The sequence below is a fragment of the Lonchura striata genome, chromosome 5 (assembly GCF_046129695.1).
Source record: "Lonchura striata isolate bLonStr1 chromosome 5, bLonStr1.mat, whole genome shotgun sequence".
NCBI classification, from domain to species: Eukaryota; Metazoa; Chordata; class Aves; order Passeriformes; family Estrildidae; genus Lonchura; species Lonchura striata.
Window position 1 is genome coordinate 63,141,418 of NC_134607.1, and position 25,542 is coordinate 63,166,959.

Sequence of the window (25,542 nt, forward strand, 5' to 3'; positions counted from 1 at the left end):
TGGGCCTAATACTGTAGTTCTTACTGATATTTTCCCCTCAATAAAGATGTTTAGTGCAAACTGGGCTGTGACTTCAATCTGGTCAGCAAGGTTTCCTCTAGGCTTAGGTAAAAAAGGACTGAATGAACATTACAAAGGTAACTACCTAAAATTAGTAGATTATTCACATGTTGGAAGTTTATGAACCATACAGAAAGGTTTGATGACCAGTGGTCACTCAATTAAAAGCACTCCTATTGTTGCATTTATATTTAGTAATAAGACAGAAAAAGGATTTTAAATATGAAAAATCAAAGAAATGTTTTCAAATATTAAAAGTGTTAATTATTACAAAGAAGATTATATTTAGGTAATATTTAGGTCATATTAAAGTAAAGTCAGCAATCAAACTCCAAAGAAGATTTTAGTTCCATGAAAAAAATCCCGTGGTAATGTATCAGGACTGTTGGAATTCAGGTCCCAGCCTGGAACACATCCAGGCACTTCACAGTCATATTGGTGAATACATGTTTAAGGAGAAGTTCACAAAATCCTTAGAGAACATGGGCAGGGACAGAGCCCTATGATCTGCTCCAGTGGCATGAACACTTAAGCATTTTAAAACTCAGCTCTCTTCCCACTGCAGAAATAATACCCACATGTCTCTACTCACTTGCATTTGAAGTTCTCAGGGGTGATGTTGTGCTGGTGAGGAAACTGGGAGTCCCACCTCTGGCACTGGATCCCACTCCATATGGTGCTGACGGTGCCACGATAACCCTCGCCCTGTCCCCGAACGCACGCTGTGGTCTCGGCTGCCGCCTCTGTGCGGTTCACGGCGCTTTCCTCTGCAGACCCAGACAAGAAGGGCTCTTTCATTCTCTTAGGAATGGCTCAGGATGCCTGGTTTGAACTCCACTTTACTGGTAGAGTCATGGATTACATGATGTTCAAATAATGGTAATTGCAGTTTTACTGGTGAAATTGCCAATGTGATTATAGAATAATTTTCTCCTCTTCACATTTACAACATCCACAGAAAATGAAAACAAAATAGGTGCCAGAGTTTATGCTGGTTTATTTGCTTTCATGCGAAGAGTCCGCAGCATTTTCTTACTTGAGACACCTGGCCTATACTGTACCATTGGAGATTAGAAGATATTCCTGGTTACTTTATCAAATTCAGCAAATATCACTCCTTCAGTTTTAATAAAATAAGTGGCCACCCACATGCACACTGTTAAACATGGTAACAAATATTTGTAGGCTTTAAACACAATTGGGTTTCTCTAAAGAATTCCCAGAATACCAGATCACAGGAAAAAAACATGCAGATAAAACTAATAATAAAAAAAATAGATCCTATTATAAGTTAATGTGCTATATTCTCCTATAAGTTTTTTTTATGCCTCATATGGTTAAAAGAGTGAAAAAAAAGCCCAGCTTTTGAAATCAAAGATCAGTATTCTCTACAGAGTGAAAAATGTTTTAAAGACTAACAAATTCATCAGACTCAAGATCTCTTACAGATGTTGATATACTCTGCACTCACCCTGGTGTGGGCTGTCTTGAACTAAATTCAGAAAAACAGTGGTTTTGAAATGACTCATTCACATAACTTAAAAGTCTCTTTTTATTTCTTATGCAATTTTTATAATTGCAAATTAATGGCACAGATATTGCATCAGATATATACAAAGTAGTACAAAACTACATGCACTGCAGTTAGAGCAATTCTTCTTCAGTATTCTCAAAAGTTCCCAATACAGTATTTTAAAAGAAACTGTATATCTGTTGGTAATTGCTATGGTTTTGCAAGACTAATTTTATTAATTATCTTTAAAGTATTAATTGCCAGCAAAAAGTATATCAATAAACTTCTTTATTTAGTTTTCTTTAAATGGTCCAGTGAATAGAACAGTATTTGTGTGTTACTCATATTGTAGTTCACTCCTGGTAACTTGAGCCAGTTCCATGAACTTGGAGAAAATATGGATTTTAAGGAAACCAAATGTCATAACAGATGGTTTTGGATGATTTGACTGATCTTTGACGTTAAAGATCATTTCCCTGTCAGATGATAACATCAAGTTGTGCAGTTGAATTATACATGTATCCATGCATCCCTTTTGCTCTTCATCTGGTTGATGTTTTTAAGTCAGTGTTTCATGGTCAAATTAATTTCTTGTCCCTCCTTCCCAAGGCAAATGTTGTCCTCTTTCAATGAAATTTTGAGTTCCAAGCTCATTCCAAAATTAAAAGGATATGGCACTGCAAGTATCACAAGGAGGTTTCTGCAGGCTGACAAATGTACTCTTTCTAGGGGACTCATCAAACAGTCTTGCAGCTAGTAACTTTATATTTAGTCTTTACACACCCCTTTTTAAATAATAAGGCTACAAGATTAATTCATACAACTTACAGTAATAAATAGCTGCAATATTTCTGTTTTCTATTATAAATAATATGTGAAAACAAGTGGACTTATAGTCTAAAATAGCTTCTAAGATGATTAGAGTGAACATTGCTATGCAACATTCAAATACATATTAGTCTTTTTCAAAAATACCCACATTTCTTTTATATAAATGAAAGAGATCTGGGGAAGACCTGAGGGGGCAGGAGACAAGAGTTCCCTAAGATGATAAATTTAAGTATACATCCTGGCTTTATAATATTTCCTAAGTAAATTAATAAATTGGAACTACATAAGTCTAGCAACAAGTCTTCTTAAATGATACTAATAATGTGCAAAAAATCAATAAAATATGAGCTGTTGCAAAGACCTTATCTATACACAAAAAGTTACTATTTCAACTGTAATGAACTGTATGGGGCACCTTGTCTGTACTCAGTCATGCTAAAGACAAAGAAATTAGGTTGGTGTTTATATATCATTATGTGCTTTTTTTTTTTTTTAATCAGATGCCTGAAATGAAATAAGTGATGCATCAATTGATTTAATCAAGGCCGTAGTAATTTTGTAGAGCATTCCTTCTTTTACATCTGCAGATACACAGTTAATTATTGAACGTTACATTATGTGTCTGGACAGTGACCTCTACCTGTGGATCAGATTTTACAACTTTGCCATGTCAAAATATACAATGTAAAGGCATCAGAACAACTTAACTTCCACATTGTCATGAATATTTGCACAGCCCAGCCACTTCTGGAAAGACTTGCACTATAATGACTAAGAGATAAATTATTTCAAAATCTGTAACGTGATTACCTGCAATTACTTTTGGCAGCTCTCAGTAAGAATTCTAGTAATGCTGTTTCATTGTTCCAAAAGGTTCACAGAACCCTCCCCAAATTCTTCTAGCTGTACCGCCTGCATATACTACAAATGTCTCATTTTGAAACATGAAAAATGAGACTCCAAAATATTTCCAAAATTTTATTCTGAAATTCTGAGGGCTTGTGCCCTCAGAACCAATTCCCATTCTAGCTATTGAGTCTCACAGAAAGCTGAAAACTTACCAATAAATGCTTGAGAAATCCTTCATTCATCTGTCGATTCCACAAACAGGCATGATGGGAACAGTCTCCCTATTCCTGTTAATGAAAGTTGGGCTGGATGTGCACAGGAACAGGCAAGAGCTTGAGGAGCAGTGCCTCTCTCACCAGACACTGCAGATTATACAGCACTTGCCAAACTAAAAAGTGCCCAGGCTGTCCAAGCCTACAACCTACACAGTCATCTCCATTCAGTACTGATCTTGTTATTGAACCTAATTACTCATCACCAATACCAAATTAACTAAATTTAATAACTCTGAGCATGAACATCAGATGTACAGAGCATTGATGAAAGAGCCCTAAGACCACACTCACCAGTTCTCTTACAAGGCAAAATCAAGATCAAGATCAAAATCAAAATCTATAAAATCAAATTCCCATCCTTATCCCAGTAAATCCTCTAAAAAATAAATTAAGATCTAAAAAATCCAAGGAATTGTGTCAATGAGGAAGACAATATTAATTTAGCTAGATTAATTTATAATCAAGAAGCAATCCTTACTTTGCAGTATTTACTAATATTTCATAATGGAAGTTCCCAGGTTTCTTTTGCTTCAGAGTTTGAGTTCTGATTTTTGAGTTCTGAACTGAGATTAAAAGTACTGATTAAAGAAAAATCACACAAAATTCCACCTTATAAAAGACTACTATTTATAATTTGTGGATTAAGTGTCACTTCTTACTTCTGTAAGAAAGTTCATTATGAACAGAAGAATTTGGTAGTTGTTAGAAGTATTTTGCTGCTTTTGAACTTTGTGGGGTTTTGTTTTCTTTTTTTAAATTCTAGATTACTAAGATTGAACATGCAACTCAGACAGCCACATGAGGGGATTTCCCATTAGTAGTATTTCTACCTTCACATGTTCACTCTGAAGTCCCCAATCAAAGGGCAATAATTCAGATACCCTTTTTTTCCACAAAATCCTCCCTTTTTTTGATATTTCAAAGTATATAAGTTTATTAATATGGGACAGCTCATGCATTCATAAAATCTTAAAAAGATGAAACATTATCCATAGCCTTATGTGTAAAGCCACAGATAGTCTTAGTTCTGGTTCTCAAAGCAACTCCAGAATGAGGGAATCAGCAGGGGCCTTGAGTCATTCCACAGCTGAAGTAACCAGCTAGATACTATTTTGCACTGTAAGACAAATGACCCTGAAGAAAATCCTGCACAAATTTTAGGTCAATGGTGAGAATCATACTGACTTAAAAGAAGGTAGAGATTTTGCTGGAGAATGCATGTTCTTTCATGACAACACAACAGTATTTGTGGAAAAAGACATAGTTGGAAAAGAAGCAGAGTCCTAAATTATATTATGAGGAAAATACCTGCTCTTGCTTATATTCATGCAATGTCTCTTCTACAATGTTAATCAACAGAATGAAAATGTGCCCTGATTTGTAACAAAACAACTTAAAAAGTTGATTCTAAACGTGATCCATGCAATTCTGCAAATGTTAGTAAGAAAGCTGAGTGGTGTTTTGAAGCTGCTCATGCTCAGTTGCACTGCTTTCAGGCATCCCTTCCCTTCCCTTAGCAAAGGCATTTCCAGTTCTGGACACTAGTTTAGTGCCAGCTCTTTCCTTTCCACGTTTTCTTCAGTGTACCATGACAGTACAAGAATGGCAGAAAAACCCAACTGACTTCCAGTGTTTTGTTTTTTATTTAGTAAAAACGTATGAGAAAGTGAAGATATAAATTATAGCCAAGCTCAAGAACCACAGAACTGAAAAACTGTTTGTCACCTAAAACCTTCACACATACAATTAATTTGTTGATGAGCCCAAAGAAATCTTTCCAGGCTGTTCCAGTGTCTACAACAAAGCTTTAAATGCAAACCATTTTTATTTTAAATCTATTTTTAAAAACTCTCCTCACATTTAGAGTTCCTAAATTTTACTTTCAAATTATCATAGAAATTATGAAAAGGATTTGAGAAGGATCCTTTTTGAGGCAATGTGGATTAATCTGTTGCATAAATAGTGAACACTGGACCTATTCTTTGTCTCTTTTTAAAGCAAGATGGAAGGTAAGACTTTATCAACTTCTAAATATCAGTCTCTTTTCCCTGCCTCCTTTCTATAAACATCTTTATCTTGTACAAATATTAACCTTAAGTGACTCTAACTTTTATTTGTACATGTACTATGATTGAACAAATAACTCTTTAATCAGAACTGTGCATTCAAATGAACAGTTGAAATCTCTGTTTTTAAAGAATGAGTAATTTAAGGTTGGTGGGTTTTTGCCTTCCCAAAAGCTGTGGGCACATTACAACAGCTCATTTTAGATCTAGAGTCTCAATTTTGTTGTTTTATTACCTGTTGTTTCCCATCCAACGGAGGCCTTTATTGAATTATCTCAAAGCTTTTTCAGGCTCTGGTCACCCCTGACTAGTGTCAATGACTACTGATGGCAAAGGCTAAATCCATAGTACAGGCATCTGGGTTGGCTGGACAGAGGTAGGCATCAATGAAACACTGTCCTTAACACAGTAATTCCATAAAAGTTCTGTAGTTCTCAAATGACTGATATCTGTAGCTTCCTTTATGGATCTCAGTATCTCTCTAAAGCTCATCCATAGAGGAACTGCTACCCGTTTGGGCTTTAAAAACAGCAATATTAGTTCTTTACTCCTGTCTTCCCTGTAGTCAATGTTCTCATTTATGCCAAAATAACAGTCATTTTCCTTTTTCATGTTTGCTGGCACTGCTTCCATTTCTTCATTTCATCCTACACTTCTTCATTGCTGTTAGTTGTCCTTTTATCCTCTCTTCTAACTAAAAATTGTCTCAAGCCAAAACCACAGACACATATGTGAGCAACTTCAAACCAGTCCTGGGGTCCCCAAAGTCTTAATCCAAATCCAGTTTTTGCAGCTTGAGCCATCTCTAATTCCTAATTGCTCCTGTCATCTCTTTCTCACAGCCCTGGCAGTAAGCCACAATGTTTTATGCTGCATTCTGTGCTTGGAAGTAAAATCACAATGCCCTCTCTTCAGTCTTAAAACCATATTTATTTTCTAAACACTTCCTTCCACCAACTTTTTTGCAGAAATTTTTGTATATGAGCTGTTGTCAGCATTTTGGCTATAAAGAACACTAGCACTCACAACATGTAGCAAAAAGCCACAAGCAGCATGCTGCCTTGTGGTCAGTCCCCAAAGAGAGGACACCTACATTTTTGTAAATGGTCCAAGGACTTGGATTTGCAAAGCATTTTTCCTAATTAGTATTTCTTGTAAATTAAATAAACAGTCCTCAGCATAGGAATTAAAACCTGTGTGAGAATCCAAACCACAAAGCTATAAAGACCTATAACTCATGATCTCTTTTTAGTGTTCTGAGATTGCAAACAGCCCCAGAATCAGAAACACAGAACAGCCACCGAAACCCAGAATAGCCAAGTGTTTTGGGCTCCCTGCTAGGAGGTGGGAAAACAGTTTTTTTATGAGCCTCAAGAAAGACAGAAATCAAAAATAATTTCTGTTAGTATTCTGGTCATCAAGATTGTGATTTAACAGTAGCATCAGCAATAAATTTCCTCAGTGGGTTTTAAAGGAAAGCGTTGAGCACCGCTGCATCTTACATAGAAGCAATGTCTTATGCCTGTGAGAAAAACTCTGAAAAAATCTGTTGGATTAAGCTTTCATGGCCCCTAGTTTAAAATTTTTTTCTCATAGAGGTTGTCTTATTAATTTCAAAAGAGATACAGTATTCTGCAGGGAAAATGCAGTTTTACATGTGAAATTTCCTCTTATTTTAATATAATTTCTAACTGAAGGAAAGATTTTCTAGTTCCTTCAGTGAACTTTTGCCTAGAAATGAGACAAAAGGCTTTCATCAACAAGATGAAAAATCATTACACTGTGTTTTGAAGTTGTTTTTAATTTCATTTTGATCTTTACCTTTTCTTCAGGGCTCTGACTTGACAGACAAAGGTGATAATCCAGTAGTTTTGAGGAGATCTCCCACCCAACTATTTTATAAAGCTGAGGCCAGACTGTAGATACTGGAAGTAAGGCATAAGCTTACATGACCAACAAAGCCAGATGTGAATCCTCAGAACACTGACACATCAGCTCAGGAAATGCCAAAGGATAAAGGTTTATAAAAGTTGCATTTGTGAAACAGTCAGCTGTAACTTAGGAGTACTTTTTTTTCATAATAGTAACAGGGGAAAAGAACAGTTCTAGTAGGCTACACATGATTCATATGTTATCTAATAATTGGAGAAGTGTAGGAAGCACAGTTTAGTTTTAAAAAAACAAACCACAAACCAAAACAAAGCCCAAACCAACACAGGCCAAAAATCCAAAGCAACAGCTCCTTACTTAATTGAGTAACTAAAAAATTGAAAGATGATTGAGTTGCACAACTAAGAAATCTCTGTTCACAAAAGAGATAATCTGAGATTTCCCCTTTATCAAAGATTGTCAGTAAGTTTAGATATAAAAACATTAATTAGTCTTGTAGTTCACAGGTAAGACTTTCAACATGGGTGTGAAATGGGTGCCTGACCCAAAACAAGCAGCTATCCTGCCAAGTTTCTTCTTTCTTGGGGGAGCCTGATTAGACATTGCCCAAAGTATCAAAATAACTTTGTCTTTTTTACAGTGGAATAATTTTGATAATTTAACTACCTTATATTGGAATTACAATGACATAAAATAGATTAAGTTAAATTACATCAGGCAGTACAGAATATTCTTACTCAATCCTTGGATTTCAAAAATCAAAAAATTGATTAGACCAGACTGAATCTCCAAGACATTAGAACTGGCCTAAGCTATAAGGAGAGCCAAGGAGAAAAAATTCTGAATTATTGGTGATTCAGGCAGAACACACAGCACAATTTTTTTAATGAGAATTTTAAATGAAGGTGGAGAATCGCTCTTTAGGCAGCAATGACTCACAAATAAAATTTCACATCAGAGCTATTACCTCTTCCTTGCCACCCATCCCAATATTTAAAGCAAGTCTCAGTAAAACTGACTCTACCATTCACCTTAGCCCCAGTATTACCATGAAAGTACAGAAAAATTGCTTTGCTCGAGTTTTCAAGAAATAACCAAGAGTTCTACCTTCGTCCTTGTCCCTTTACTTCTCATTTAAGACACCTAATTATCAGTAAAATAGAGCTTTCAGAGCTGGCACCAAAGTTAAGATGATCTGAACTTTGAAGACATATTGTAGTAAGCTCTAAAATGCTGAACAAGAACATCTCAAAGTGAGCATCCAACAACTGTACACCTTAATGTCACTTTGATTCAATTCCTTGTCTCCAAAGTGTGGTTAAAAAATTCCACCATCTTGTAACTGATAAATAAAGTTCTTTGCCTGTGGACTGCTTTGATATGGAGTGCTCAATATCACAGAGAGACCCAGGTGGAAATTAATAATTCTATCTTCAGCACAAGAGTGAATTATGTGGACCTAGAATTGCAAAGCAGTAAAGAATTGTTAGCAGAAGATACTGAGATGGGATTGTGTGTGTGCACCAAATGATATTTGATACTTTCAAATGATAATGAAAATGTCCAGCATGGCCAAACTAATACTGTACATGAGATCCTCATGATTTTGTTGCCTCACTTTTTTAATACTTGATTTTTGTACATTTTAATGCAATTTACAGTACATGAGGCATACACATATTCTCGTGGTAAGTAAAGCACAACTCTTCTTTGCTGTCCAGATTAAAGTGTTTACAGGAGACCCTCTTTGAAAGGTATGTTTTAAAAGCCAATGAAGTGCAATGAATGAACTAGCGGTGGTCCTACACTGCTTGAAATACCCAGATTTTGGAAAGGAAAAGGAAGCAATAAATTTTGCTTGAACTCACCACACATTTTAATTGTACAGAACTCCCAGGGGGTGTTAGGGTCAAGAGTGTAGCACCATGGTCTCAGCTTGCCATCAGGATTGCGGCAGTAATTATCATCAAAGCCCTTGTCAGGATATCTGCAAACCACAATGAGAAACACGTCAGGGAAGTCTTCCTGGCAACACCGCACTGCCTTCTGCAAGGTACTTAAAGGACAGATTTCAGCAGAGGCAAACAAGAACTGGTTCCTATTAACCTTGGGTCTGATCCTGTAGGATGGATGCAAATATGCCTTTAATGCTGTTAAAAAGTTAATAACATATAAACACTTTCCAAATCTTCAGCAGAATCAGACCTCCACTGAGGGGACTCCCTGCTGTGCTAATGCACAGGGTACCGGATAGGCTAACTCCACTAATTGCTAAACTCTTGCTCTTGTGTCTGTCAACTGATGACCAGACACTTAAGCCACTCATTTTTTTTTAAACAGACCAATTAAATGTGGATTATCTAAATGCTGCCTGCCATGCCGGACTCATTATGAAAACAGGTTCTTCAGTGCAACAGCCCTGGGTTCAAACTTGAAGCTTTTTTGGGTAGCCTTGTTACTAATGATAGCTCAATTTTTGTAACAGAGCTCGTTTTTGGTCATGCCCTCATTTCAAGTACTGGGAGAAAGGAGAAAATAAGTAAATAACTTTCATCTCAATTTATCTCATTAAGACTTGATAATATTGTGCTATATTTAAATGTTTCCACATTCCTACAGCTGTCACTGACTATCAGACAGATATCCAAGATATGTAGGTTTTTTAAATATAAATACATGATACTAACATCTGTAAACTTGAAGGAGATAAATGCATCTGGTTGTTTTTTTTTTTTCTCTAGTGAATACAATTTGTCTTGGCCTTGCAGTTTTATTGAAATGTGTTTGCAAAAGAAACAAAAAGTAGATTTGCCTCTGAGGGAAACGTGAAAAGTATGTAAGAGAACAATAAAGTTAACTACTTGGGATCCTGAATCCATTTACAACTGCCAGCAGATGTGCTTCACACAAGCAGATGAAAATATGATTTACAAGTGTATGTTTTTCCTAGGATGGTTTTTCTGTCAAATGATCATGCTAATTTTGACTCATTTGCAACTTGAACTCCCATTTCTTAGGAAAAGTCAGGTTCCTTCAACTGAACAAGGGACAAGGATAAGATTTAAGTAGAATTAAAAAAAAAAAAACATAAAGAAAACCAAAATGACAACAAAATCACCAAGGAGAAACCTTGCCAAACTGGAACTTCAACAGAAGTCAAGAACATGGTAATTTCAGATCTAGCAGCAGTACCCTGTTTTCTGCTAGGTGCAAAAAAAATGTAAAAAACAGTTGTGTCTAAGGATTTCCCAAAAAAATAGTTAATGAGCTAATAATGCATCAGAAAATTATATGGGTTTGGCCTCTCAGTAGATGCAGTGATGAGCCTTGATGCTGGTGGAACATGTTCCATGTCAAATAGCGTGGAAGGTGCATGTTACCACCTAAGAACCAAGGCGAGTCCAGGAGTGGCAAAGTATATGGAGTCACAGCTCACAAAAAGCATTCAGAACAGCTCGTGATGCAAAGAATCTGTGTTCTAGAATACAAATGTCTGTCTTTGCACTGAATGCTCCGTCCTTCCTAATATTATATTCCATATTCCCACAGTATATCAAATATGGGTTATTTACTCATTAAAACTTAGGTAGAGATGTTCTTCCAGGATCAAGCTTTGTGTCCTCATGGGATGGTGTAGTGCCTGTGAGCTGTATCTTTTCACCAACTAGATCTACTTGTCCTTTTCTACAGCAAAACTAGACTTCCCAGTCAATGGTTCTTCCCCCAGTATCAAGGGAGGCTTCTGTCTTCCTTCATACCCAGCAAGAAACAATTGCTTTTAAAAAGAGACCAACTAATACCTTTAAGAAGCAAATATTAGCAATAAGTAACAGGGCTTCAAACTGTTCCACACAATTCAACAGTGAGGCTATGCAGGGTTCTCTGAGAGCTGTCTCCTTGTTGTACACACTTCTCCTTCCCCAGTACATTTGGGCACAGAGCCCTTTCTTAGACTTAATAGAGAGCCTCAGGTGTCAGAGATCTTCTAGAACTCTACATATTTGTTTTTTCCCCCTTGACACAGCAGTAGCTCTACTTCACTTCCAGAACTGAAATTAAGCATGAAGATATGTATCTGCCATCAAAATCAAGACTATCTCAGTTTCTAGAGAAAATAGAGGAGAGTATTAGGCAAAGAGATAAAATTTATCCTTTTTGAAGACACAGGTGCTGATCTCCAGCTCTCCTGGAAATAAAATGAAACTTAGTATTTAAAGCTCTTTACCAATATTTCATCTCCCTTTTTTTTTAAAGACGTGTAGGATTGTAAATTTGTTTCTTTTAAAAAGTAAATTTTCATACAAGAGATATAAATTACTAGTACATTACTAGTACCAGGGTACTAATAAAGTGATGTCTGCATTTATTTGCTTCCTATGATACACTTCATTCCTAGTTTCCTCCACATAATACATATCTTCACAGGATGTTTGAGCAGAAAAGGGCAAAAAACTTTTCCCCCTTATGCTGCTCTATGCCCAAGACATTATCCTCAGTGGTCTTCCTTCCATCCTGCGGCATAACTGTGCCCATGAGAAGAACATCAGAGAACTGGAGTTTAAGAATATAATTCTGCATCCTCTAATAGCTGAAAATGGGCCATGCAGGAGGTTTGGGGGAATTCCTTCTGCCTGCTTCAATCACATCTAAGCAGACAGTAAGCATCTTCAGTAACTGGCCTCTGAGGGGAGTAAATGTGAAAACAATTCATTGAGGTGACAGAAAAGTGAGTGGTATTTACCCTGAGCCAAAAGCACTGTCCAACAGCATGTAGACCGGTGCATTTGGAAATATTACTGTCTTTATTCCTTTTCTTTATCATTGCAACTTATGAAGCCATAAATGAAAATAGTTTTAAATATGTCCAGATAATCCTTCCTGGTTTACAGGTTATTTACATTACACCAGGATTGTATACTATAAGTGTCTCTAGAGACTGCTGTATTTTAATGGGTTATTTGTTCCAGACCTTTTCTTTTATTTTCAACTTATATGACTATGAAAAAAACCCTCAACCAACCAAAACCTTCAGCATTCAAAAAATGTGGTAAAATTAAAGTATAATTGCTGCTACTTTTAGTGACTGTTCAAAGAGCTAATTAACATCAGTATATCAGAAATACGCTGGACTACATTACTCTTCTGAAAGCACACTCAAGTGAGTTCAATCTGGATGGGTTGCTTTTTGATTAAAAAAAGCACTTTATTACTGTCTGAAAAGTCTCAAGAAGATGTTCTCAGAAGGAATTATTTCAAAGAGGAAGACGATTGTTCGTAAGACTGTGGTTAGTCTGGAAAGTCATTTTTTCAAAACAATTAGAAATTAATGGAAAAAAAGAAATTTCCTCCTGACAGTAAAATTATTCTTGTTTGTACCCATGAGTTCTATAAATGCTTCACTCCAAAGGAACAAATCTGTTTCTGTGACTTATTCTAGAATACACAGTAAGTGCATGGCAAAACTCAGAAACAGATTATCTTCAGTCCCACTCTGCTAATACAAAATATTTATTGTGGCAGAACAATGGGATAGACTGCTATTATTCATGAAACAGATCATCCAAGCCAAGGGAAAAAACATTATACCACATAAGCTCCAAAACTGCAGATTCTCCATATTTTGCTGAATAATCAGGCTTTCTAAAATCTACTAGTACCCATATCTCTTAAAATAAAAATAATGTTTTATTTGCTGAAACACTTTAACATATAAAAAGATACTTTCACTGGAAGGTCTTAATCATTCTGGTTTTGTTGATTCTCGCAGTCTTTTTCTGGAAGTTAGAATTTATCCAAAACAATATATAAATGGATTTAATAAAAAATAAAACTAAAATGAAACTGTAATCCAGTTTGAGATGAACAGAGACCCCCTCCTGTGTGGCCTAACCCCTTCCTACCCTGTCCCTCCCACAATACTTTCAGAAGTCTGTATTATAGATGACCCTTTGTAGTTGGATGAATTTAGCTCTGTAGGACAAACCCTAACAGGGATGAAATTTGTCTTGCTATTTCTGACTCAGCTTTTGGCATTGTTAATCAGTGCCTAAATTAAAAAAGAAAAAAAAAAAAAAAAGCAAGCAAGTCTAATAAAGAATTCCATGTTCATAAAATGCTAAACAGAATGATTAAATCCTTTCCCAGGGTGAATAAACAGATGTAGTGGTCAAACAGTTTAGTCAGACAAATAGTATACTTAAATGTGATTATTATGAAAGGTCACCTACAGCTTTAAAGCTGTTCAATATTGCAAAAAGGAGGATATTGTTATTTGACAATATTGGAAGTTTATATTCATCAAATGTGTTAAGAGATCTAACAAAAATTTATTACTTTAAATCATTATTTACTATGTGATTACATTAAGGTATTTAAGCTGACTGCAGCTGCATACTAATATATACAGAAATATTCATAGGTTATTTATTTACTGTCAATGAACTAGCACAAATAGGAAGGAATTTTTGATCAATTAAAGCAGTAGCAGCATTAGTACACCAGTCAGGCATGGGATGTAACCAGAACTGTACAAAACAGCCTCCTTTCTCCATCCTGCATACCCATTGTGTCAGTAGCCAGCCTACAACAGGAGCCAGAAGCCCAAGCATCTAAAATTGGTGAACTCCACAAATTTCAGTTGAACTAAAGCTAATTTTGTTCTGCAGGCTCCAGAATGTATGTAATTTTCAAATTATGACCACATGGTCTTGCCTGGGGGTATGAGAGGTTACCTCTCTGGACGAAATTTGTGCTTGTGTGGTCTCTGAAGATCCCAGCGCTGACACTCCTTGCCTGTCTCGGTGTGATCCATTGGCCCTCTATAACTCTCTCCATTGCAGGTCATGCATTCAACTAGAAAAAAAATAGACACTAGTCATTTATTACACTAATGACTTATACCACAAAAAAAACCCCAAAAAACCAAAACCAAAACCAAAGAAATCAACATAAAAAAACCCCAACGTGTCCTTGCTCTTATATAATGATACCAACCTAAAGAGGTATTTAAACTATGACCATCTTTCTGTTGGGTTGGTATGTGTTATGCCCTTTGGAATATCTGTTATGCCCTTTGGAGTATCTGTTAGCACTAATCTAGAGGCTTAAATTTCGTATCACTTTATAGGACACAGTTTTGAAACAGGTAGAGGGAGGGGAGCTACCAGAAGCATTCATGTTCCTATCAGTCTTTTACTAATCTTACTTATGGTTAGTTAGAGAGAGAGACCCATAGCTAAAGAAAAAGTCTTTTTTAAAGGTGATATCATCTACTTAGCATCATTTATTTTTCTAAATCACTCTAAGTCACAGTATAATTACAGGACAAGTTTAAGTGCTGAATATTGGCAAAATCCCAATTTCAGTGCAGTACAGAACGTTTCTTTATGTACCCAGCACTTCGAGCTACATATGATACTGTATCTTTTTGATTATAATGGTTTTTGGCAGCTTAAACTGAGATATATTTTCAGTCCTGGTTTGGGAAAGTGGGTAGGGGGCATGGAGGAAGAGTGGTCAAAAGTTATCAAAGGAATTTGAAAGCATTGTTGAACAGAAATTAGAATGAAATTTCTAAAAATATAAAACAAATTCACCAAAATTAACTGGAGACAAACTTCTCAAGTACTCCCTAATTACAGTAATTGTAAGGAAGGATCATTTAGAAAATACTATTTTAAGGAATTAAAGATATCACAAAACATCAGCTACCAAAGTCTTCATCCTAAAGTGAACTCCAGGTCAAATATCACATTTGCAGTTCACATAAGTTTATCTTTAAATGATAGATTTTAACAAATTCTCAAGCTCTGTTATTCTATTATTAATATTATTATAAAATTATTAAATTATTCTATTTCTCCTTCTCTTCCTCCCTCCCTTCCAGTCTCTCTCCCTCCCTCCCTCCCTCCCTCCCTCTCCTCTTCCTTCCTAAGGACAGCATAGCTATTGCATGTGACACATTAGCAAGAAAATTAAAGGCATCCTATCTTGAAGATTTAAATAGGTTGATTGACTGGAACTGAATTGATTGATTAGCAAGATATAAGAGCTTAATTTGGAGGTTAACAGGACTTAAAAGTCAACAAATGCAATGGTGCATATAAAGTGTCTTTCAAATTCTGTGACTTGAAAGTCAAATGGGGTTAGATTTGCAGAGTTATATTTATTTACAGTATTTATTCAAAAAGCAATATGTATGCTTATCTTAAGCTTTCATCTTGTAATCCAGTACCTATATTTTCATCAAAAAGAAGATGAAAAGCTGATTTTACCATGGAATGGTACTAGATGATTTTATCACATAGTAATACTGAAATTGTAATGGATTCACGATGGACTAGACAAGCAAAAAAGAATCACATTTGTGCGATCAGCACAACTTCATTGTTCAAGCTCCTTCATAACCCAAAAAAAGCTGCTGAGCCTGAAACGTTCTAGCATAGGGGAATGTCACAAGATCTCATCTTCCTCTAACAAATTCTTTTCTTGCTGTATGAGTTATTCTCACTGAGAAATCACCTATTCTTTCTCTAAAGGCCATGAGCAGGTGACTACTGGGAGCTTTCTGGGAGCTGTGCTGGATTACCTTCTGAGCAGAGAGGGATGTCACAGACTTCGTGGCGTGTCTCTGGACTGGTGGTGAAACACCACGGGCCTCCCTCTTCTCCTCGGGGGTTCCGGCAGTAGTTTTCCCTCAGGTCTTTTCCCCGATAGCTCGAAGGCAAAAAGCTAGTTTTAAAATGACAATCATTACAGTATAAGAGCATGCAAAGGTTGGGGTTAATCATACTATTTTTACAAACAGTTAGAAACAATCACATTTCTGCTTCCTTCTCCCTCCACCCTGTCTAAGTAAATGCACACACCCAAATATCTGTCCGTACACAAATACACATCTTCAGTTGGGATTACTCAACCTAAATGGCCTAAATCTGGGATAATTTGTCTAGCCCATAGCGTGCTTGAGAGAGTCTTACTCCCATCCCTCAGCTGTCCAGAGACAACTATCCAGGGCAGAGCCAGAGGCAGTCACACACTCCCTGCCAGCCTACACTGTATTCTCCTTCAGGAGCTCTGGGTGCATAGGTGTTGATTGGGTCTGTAGCCAGGTGAGGCTGTCTTTCCTGTGCATGCTGGCACATACAACAGGTCCAGCTAGGCTCTGAGCTCACCTACTCTGTGAAACCCACAAGCAGAGAAACCTCTTTCCATCCCTGGTCAGGCAGCAGCAAGAACAGATCATCAGCAGCATGAGAGTGTGACCAACTCTGGGCTACACCTCCACTGAGATGTTTTTGCTGCCTGAAACCAGGGACTGCTTTGTATTTCAGCACAAGAGATTTCCCCAGATGCCATTTTAGCTGTTATTAGCTAAAGAATGTTCATGGTCACTTAACATGTTCTTTCGTGTTCTGCTGCAAGCCCCACTGTTGCCACCTTAGGGTCTTCTGCTTACAAACCCACTCATAATTGCATTGTATATGTTCAGACATTTAACAGCACCCCAGCTGACTTAACATGTCCAGGGTCAAGGTGCTTTCTTCTCAGGCATCTGTAAAAGTATGTGTTTAGCCATGTCATACATGGTGACACACACACACTTTATATAATACAGATATATAAATATTAACATATAAAAGCAATGCTTTTATGTGTAAATAAAAAAATAAACAACATAAGGAACAGCTAACACAATAGTAAGGAACCCAGTCCCAGAATTGGTCTGTTCAATGCCACCTCAACACCTCATGACCACATTCAGGCACCACATTGCAGACAAATCCAGGGCATTTCTCTGCCAGTACATTGCAGCAATACTAAACAGTAGCTAAATCTCTGGACGTTTCAACAGGTACTGAAACAAAATTCTTGAGAGAGGAAAATATGAGTTACAGTAAAGATCTACCAAGAAATAGAAAAAAGGGCCACTCCTAAAACTGATGATTTAGTTCATCTCCATTAGGTAAGGAAAGAAAGAAAGAAAAAAAAAAGCCAAAACCTGAAGCCAGTAAGAGTAATGGTAAAAACAGATTCAACCACACAAAAGGCGTGGAAACTAGCCAAAAGTCTATGATGCACTGGTCTGCTTTTTGACCATTTCTCTTTGAGACCTTTTAACTTTAGACTTTTTAATTTGAAACTCTACAAGAGTCTTAAAATCTGTACTAGGATAGAGATAACAATAATAGAAACAGGATTTTGCTGGGAATCTCTGTGTTCTGATGGAATACAAATAAATAAAAGTATTACTTGCTAGATTGAAGCAAAAGTTTAAAGTTTCAAGATGCTTCAATTATCCCTAGAAGTCTAATTAAAAATCATTACAATACATTTCTCCTTTAAATATGAAAGAGGCATTTATTTTCCAATGGCACATTGTGATAATCAGCTGTTGAGAAAAACTGACCTACAAAGCTAAGCCTTTTGTACTAATAAGTTCCAAACACACAACTACTGTCTGTTTCTTCCCACCTCCTTCATGTCTCTGATGATGAAATCATATTTTCTGATGTTGAAAAACAAAATTAGCATGCAGCCACCTCATTTATCCGATGACCTTTTAAAAATTAAACTTATTGCACAAGGCAGGAGAAGAGTCACTCTCATAAAATTCATCATAGAAGAGTGGCTGTCCAAATGCATTGGATAAAACTGTGTATGCTGTGTATTAAAATGCAATTTAGTGATCATGTGTGCTATCTAGACACTTTCCCTAATTATAAAAGTCACATGTATATTATGTAGAATAAATATTCATTTTTGCTTAGGTTATAATGGTTTAGAATTCTCTCACATCTCAAAGATGAAGATAGCTAATTCAAGATGTTGAGTCTCAAGAAGTCATTGCTTTGGGATCTGGTGGTATTTATGGTTTGATCCCAGTCAAGAACAGGTCTGGTCCCAAACTGAAGAGCAGACACTGCTGTCTATACTGTAAGAGCCAAGTCCAGTAAGTCCAAGCCTGAGGCTCAGCTTTGTAACACATCATAAGAGGACAGAACTCAACTATCCTTTGCCTTTTAATGTTGTTCCAAGATATCCTCTTGCGCACTGGATTGATTTGGTCAGGACAGGACTGAGCAGTGCACAGCCCAGCTCCTCACCATTGATCTCCACTTTGGCTCCTCCCAAGCAAATTGCTGAGCCTGGGAGTCTGGAGCAAAGGGCAGCAATGTGGATAGCAAGCTTATGGGAGAAAGGACATTTTGTTTTTGTCTCTTAAAGTTTTACTATCTACATGGTTAAAGCCAGTACAAAAACATTTAAAGAGAAGTGGTTAAAGAGTAGACCAGTACTTTGTAGTGCTTTTACTGGTTTCCGGGAACATTTGTTAGGGATGAATCTGTTTTTACCATTACTGTTACTGGCTTCAGGTTTTGGCTTTCTTCTCTTTTTCCTAAGCCAATAGAGAGTTCAACTAGATTTCCTCTCAAGGTGCAGGTTTGGCCTCAGTTTCTCACTGTACCAGATCCTACTCTGAAAAGATAAGTACTATGCATGGTCCCTCAGTCTTTAGCTTGTATAATCTGAAGGGAAGGATTTCAAAAGTCTCAGTTCTTTCCATGGATTTGTTGTCTGGCCTAAGTGCTCCATAGAGTTTAACATATTACATAAATATAAATAACAGAGAATTGACAGTAACTATGCAAAATATACTGACAATATTATACACTAAGCAAATAGGTGGTCTACTATCCCCTGCTTCCTAAAAATGTGGTTTTCAAAATTGCTCATTCCTTAGGAATCAATTAGAAAACTGTGATGAACTTTCAGACCCTGGGCTGAAATAATGCAGATGTTTTGTTTCTGCCAGTAGCTAAGAGATCAAAAGGATATCAACAGCTAAAAAGAACCCCCAATACAGGAAAGAAAGAGATACAGACACACAGGCTGGTATTAGGGTAAAACTCTTTGCAGAAAGTCCAAGACAAGAATTTTCTGGGATCTGGAGAATGGCATCTCTTGGAGAAAGGCAAGAATATACCTAAGAGATTTTGTTGTCTAAGGTTAGTTTTCCCATAAATTCTTATGCTTTATGGGAGCTGTCTTGGCACTATTCCCATTGTCTCTGCTCCTGAACTCTTACCTGTGCTCATGGGGGATCATTGAATTCCAGGCCTGACACTGAATACCACTTTTTGTAACAGATATTGTTCCTTTATAGTCTGCTCCTTTTCCAATGATACAATTTCTGACATAATCTATTGAAATAAAAGAGAAGAAAATGAGATATTTGGTTAATGTATGAAAAATTAAAGCTCATCTTCTGCTTTCACATAAAATAATATATTTATTACTATTTGCCTACTTAATTCCTCAAAACACTGTTTATTTGTGGACATACATGCCTGTCTTTTTTTTTTTTTTTTTTTTTCAAATATTGATCACTATCTGACCCAAAAAAAAATCCTGGGAGTGTTTCCAATGTATCTGATTAAAAAAACCTCCATGTCTGACAACTTATGTATCTTACTCATTAATGAGGTAAATACGAACAATATTAAGTGATAAATGGTAAGTCATACAACTGAGCTGCTCAGTAGTAAACTGAAGTACAAAACTGAAACTAGTATCTACGACAGTAGGCAAATATGTAGATTGGAAAACTGACCAACAGCAAGTATGTAGACAAATTTGCATGACAGCAAACTCAGGAAATGTGTAAATAAAACTGTAGGATGCAGCTTTCAAAATGCATAAAAGCATCCATGCCCAGGATGTTTCTACAGCCAAAAAATCACTGACTGACCTCAAGGGTTTTTTTTTCCCCTTCCCTAGCTGGAAAAACAAAATCAGTAAATAAATCAGTTACCCTTCTTTTCATACAGATCAAACGCATGGTCTTGCTTCTTTCTCACACCATTTGTCAAGCTGTTGAAGGATAACCAATGGCACCGTTTTGTAACTCTGTCATAAGCAAAGGCCCTGCAAAGAAAATCTGGATGAGAAAAAAATCTCTGTGTGGTTTATAATAATGACACATGGCCTGCCAAGGAGCATGCAATGACATCAGATTTATTTTTACTGGGAAAGTCAGAGAAACAGTCCAAATTACTATTTAAACCCACAACTGTGCTGACAAGAGCAAAGAAACAAAGAAATTAAATTGATGTGGTCATTACATTAAATACCAGTTTGGTTGTTCACACTAATCTAAGAGTTCCCTTGTCATTAAAGATCTTTATTTTAAAACTTAGATAAATGTGACTGAGACAGCATTTGTGTCCTCAGTTACGCTGCTCTCTGGGAACAAAAAACCCATGAAGACTAAAACATCATCTTTGTTATCCTTACAATATGCCTCTGAAATAGTTAAGTATCTCACACTGATGGATTGGGGAAAATTCAAGCACAAGGAATCTGTTTCTTGCCTAGAACAACAGAGTTGTTTAAAAAACAAGATTGTTTTTAATCTTATTTTTATTAATAACATAAATTGTATTCATGTACCTAGAATTTTTCCTTGCTCACTTTTATTTTCTTTTTTTTTCCCCTCCTATTTTTAACTGATTTCTAGGAGTGAGTAACAGTGTGTGTTGAACTGACTAGATAGGGGATAGGGCAAGAAAGACAAACAAAACTAAAGAGTAAAAACACCTTCTTTCAAGACTTGCAAGGATAAGCACAGACCTTTTTCTCCCATAACAGTTCTTAAAGGATAGTCTTTAACTGTAGTAAAATCATAATTGGCCTCCTTGGGGGGGCAACAGTTATTCCAATGAGGAAATTACATCAAACAAATAAAGAAAAAAACTCCACTTTTATTTCCTTAATTTTTTATTTGAACCAAATAACAAATAACTGACATTATTTCCTCCAGCCTACCACAAAATCTTTATTTTTGTCACTCATCCCACACCTTCTGAGATATTTCATTCTGATCTAGGAAGGCATTTTAACACTACTTGGTAATAATCAAGAGTCACACAGATTTCTTACACTTCATCCATACTTTAGCTATGCCATAATCTTCAGCACTGAGTCCTTCAACAAAAAGTTCCTTGATCTTATTTAATTCACCATACCAGCTTTCTGTGTGAGATCTTGCTGGCTTCAGTTTAAAATGCTACAAGATCCTATCCAATCTCCCCAGTCTTCTCTCTTTCAAACATCTTCTTCATTATCGTTTCCATCACCAAACAGATTTTTCATCCAACTGCTCTCTGCTCTGTTGACTCCAAGTGTTTCCAACCTGCTAACCTTCATCCCTCTGCCCTTGTGCAGCCTTCTGTTCTCTTCTGGCTGATTCTCAAATTCGAGCATATCCAAGTGCCTCTAACTCCATCACTCACAAAAATATCCTTGACCTTTCCTGCCTTTCCAATTACATTCTGGTTTCTGCTCCTCCCTCCTAAAGTGGGAATGCAGAATGCACTGTTTACAAACCATTCTTTCAGTTTTTGCCTTTCAGTTGCCTTTTGGTTTCTTTCCAGTTTGGCTTCAACCAGTTCTGCACATAAAAGTTTGTAACAATCTTTTCTTGGACCCAAATCTGGAGGGCTTTTATACCTCCAAAGTCAACATATTTGAGCAAATTCTTGGACTTTCTTCTACTGATACTGCCGATCACAACATTTTTTTTTTGTTTTTCTTTGTACTGAGATAGTCTGTAGATTTTCTTACAGGTACTGAAATTCTGTTGTCTGTACCAAAATCCCTTCCTGGGTAAATACAGACACTCCAGGCAGATAACAAAGGATAAGACAGTGACAACTTTGTAGCTAAGGAAAGGGACACACCTGTAAAAGTCACCTGTATAGTAAATAAAAGAGTAACTGAATTGGATTTTTTTCATCCACAGGAATTGTTTTGGGAAAAACTACAATAATGGTTGTACAAAAAAGAGGGAGTAATGAACTACTGAGGGTGGTGAAACAAAGGAATAGAACAGTTCAGCAGCAGCAGCTTGATAAAACTGATAGGGGAGGCAGAAAAAGAGTCACAGAGATTTATGAAGTCAAAAACAGTGTAAGTGAATCTCAGGAGTTCTTTGATGGACAGCATTTTTGGAATAATGTTATGAAAAAGAAACAAGTCTAGATAAAGATCTTGTAACTCAGCTGGAAATGAACAAGATCTATGCAAGCATGACAGCAAAGGGAATAGAGGAAATATCAGTTCTGAAAAGTTACATATATTAGCTTCAACAAAAAAGTGGTAGACTTAAAGCCATCAAGGATTAATGATTAAACAATAAAATACTCAAAATTTACTTTCATGTGGCACAGAAACTTATAATGAAGAAATAGAAAGTTAGCTTAATTTACCCCTCCCTCCAGAAAATAAGGAGTACCTGAACCTTTACAAGCCTGCAGTGCCTGAAATCTGCTACTTTTACCTCCTGGCAAAAAAGAAACCTAACACTGTTCCTGCTTGTGTATCTCAGTGCACAGGCACAGATGTTGTTGCTCCCAGTACCATTGCAACAGTTATGTTACAAAGCAATTCCATTTTTAATTCTTACATAAAGCTTATGTGCAAACAATAAAACCTCAGTGCTGTGACCCAAGTGATGGAGAACTGCTGCATGGAGTATAAGAATAAAGCCATGAAAATGTCAATAAACATAGGAAATTTCAAGTCTCATATTTCAAGCATTTAAAATGTCATTTTGTGTTGCTTCTTATTTTAGAATGCTCCCACAGTAGGCAGGAAGCTAATTGGTTTTCATTTCAGTTGGCAACAAATTTCACCTTGTAGTAACCATGTGCTGGTATGAAGTTAAAAACTGGGATCCTAGGAATAAAAGGGGAACATTAGTAAACACTGGATCCTTTAAAAGGGAACACATGTAAAATGTGTGTTTACAGTAGCATCAAAGAACAGTTCACACTACAAAAGGATCCATATGGGGCCAAAAGGGAAACCTCAAGAATGTTCTGAGACAAAAAGAAAGAAAATCCCACTTATTCTGTACATAGTGGCAACACAGGCAAGATCTCTTCACCTACACCTCTACTGCTAAAGCAGGTTTTTAGCACCTTCCCTGCTAAAAGGCCACCAGGGAAAATAGGAATTCAGAGAGTAAGTTATCAGGATCTGTAATTCTGCTCCAGATTCAGTGCAATGTAATTGCATGACAGATTGCCATTCTGTTATCTGTGAGCAGGGCTTTTCCAAGCTGTACTCTTACAAGTCCCTCATGTCTCCTTTACGTTGTATTAATTCATTAAAGGAGAAATTGCCCCCAAGATATCTATCAGACACTGTCTCAAAAAAGAAATCTACAAAACATGAAAACATTTTAAAAATTCTGAGAGATTCTAGATTCATTTTATTATGAAACAGAATAGATGCATATATTAACTTGCTTTTTATTTTCAGAACACAGGATATAGCATCCAGAGCAACTACAAGTTGAGAAAGTTTTTCTAAACTGATGCTAGAATATAGAATTGTTGTTTGCTTGGAGTTATTCAGAATTTGTTTTATACTGTGATACTTAATTTTGCAATACTCCTTGTTGCTGCTCATCAGAACTCAAATATGTCTTCTGTATTGAATATAACCTGATCTTTGTGACAATGACACCAATGGAAGCCCTGCCAATAGGGAAAGGCATGGCTTGTACCAGGTGAAAAATATTAGTGCCTGGAAAATATTTTCTATCTGAAAAATTAACTCTGCTCATTTTTACATGTATAAATAGTCATAGTACAGAACAATACAAATGTGAACTTGCAACAAGGGAATTAAAGGCTTAAGGAAGACCATAATCACAGCTGAAAATCTTCTCTGCCAAGGAAGAATTTTTGCTGTCACATTTTGTCCAGCTTCCATTGTACCAATTGTCAAAACCGTTTTATGTTTCAAGTTCAGAATCACATTTAGCCCAGCACTCACCAGTACAGAAGTCAGGCACTCTCTCCAAGACCTTCTGCAATGCAACCTTTCATTGATTGCTAATGGTCTAGACTAAGAGAGGCCAGGGGGATCATATAAATCTAATACGTCACAAAAATTACAGATTTGTTCCAAAAAATAGTAGACAGTATGTACAAGGCAGACAAGTGATCAGCATGATGTGTTCCTAGGAGTCAGCAGATGCTGAAGGATAGCTATCCACAGTCCAGGTTTGATTGCATTGTATCAGATTTGCAGTCCTTGACAGTGAAATTCAGCAGGGCATGTATCTGTGCTCCATGTGTGAGGGTCTCATTGATTTCAGCAGGAGTAATGTGCAAAGAATGAAGAGAGAATATGGTCTGAAGTGGTGCTGAAACACTGCAGCTGCCATGTGTGACAATAACTGTTTTATAAGAGACATAAAAATCTCAGAAATGTTCACCTAATGCTACATTGCAGCCCAAGTCATCAACATCTTAACATGAGTACATTTCTTCAGCTATGTTATGGAAAAGATTACAGATTGGACAAGCTAACAAGACAGATAACTCATATAAACCCTCAGAAAAGACTGACACTCTCCGGACAGGTAGAGCAAGGTCACTGAAATCAAAAATAACAATCTTTAGGTTGTTCTTGGTACAAGCTACCATTGATGACAATTACAGAGGCTGTTATTGTGTTTCCTTAGGGGAAAAAACAAACAGAAGAGATACATAACTTACTTGCAAGTGAAGGAAAGGCCCTTGTTCCTGCTGCATCTCTTTGCACATTGCTCTGTGGTATTTAACAGCTTCGTTTTTACTTCCAGTGTTTTGTTTACTTTAATGAGCATCAACTCTCCTGTTTTTTTGAAGTCATGAAGAGGACTTCTCTTTTTGCCTTTACCCTCTAAAAAAAGAAGTGAAGAAGAAAAAAAAGTACAACAAAATAAAATATTTTTAAGAAGGATGCTGAGATTAAGGATGGCATTTGATACAGATAACATTTTCTAGGAATTATAATATCTTCAGAACCAGAAGCAGAGAGGATCTCACAAAAACAGAGTATAAGCATATACTGCAGATGAATTGATTATTTTATACAATGACTTCCTTTTCCAAATCCAAAATAGTAGAAAATATAACACCACTTTCAAATAAAGACTTGCATAATGCTGTAAAAGGGTAAAAGGAAAATTTCTTACCCTTTGTATATTATTTTAAGAACC

General features: G+C 36.5%; 1 protein-coding gene across 1 annotated transcript in view; it reads right to left on the bottom strand.

Annotated features, from left to right (window-relative positions):
• Positions 1 to 25,542, bottom strand: part of HGF (hepatocyte growth factor) — a 52,384-nt gene that overhangs the window by 15,360 nt on the left and 11,482 nt on the right. The window contains exons 2-8 of the mRNA XM_021528863.3: positions 25,058 to 25,223; positions 20,299 to 20,411; positions 19,573 to 19,687; positions 16,072 to 16,214; positions 14,216 to 14,336; positions 9,353 to 9,471; positions 653 to 827 (exon numbers count right to left, since the gene is read on the bottom strand). Coding sequence (XP_021384538.2) covers positions 653 to 827; positions 9,353 to 9,471; positions 14,216 to 14,336; positions 16,072 to 16,214; positions 19,573 to 19,687; positions 20,299 to 20,411; positions 25,058 to 25,223 — 952 coding nt within the window. The remainder of the gene's footprint in view (positions 1 to 652; positions 828 to 9,352; positions 9,472 to 14,215; positions 14,337 to 16,071; positions 16,215 to 19,572; positions 19,688 to 20,298; positions 20,412 to 25,057; positions 25,224 to 25,542) is intronic.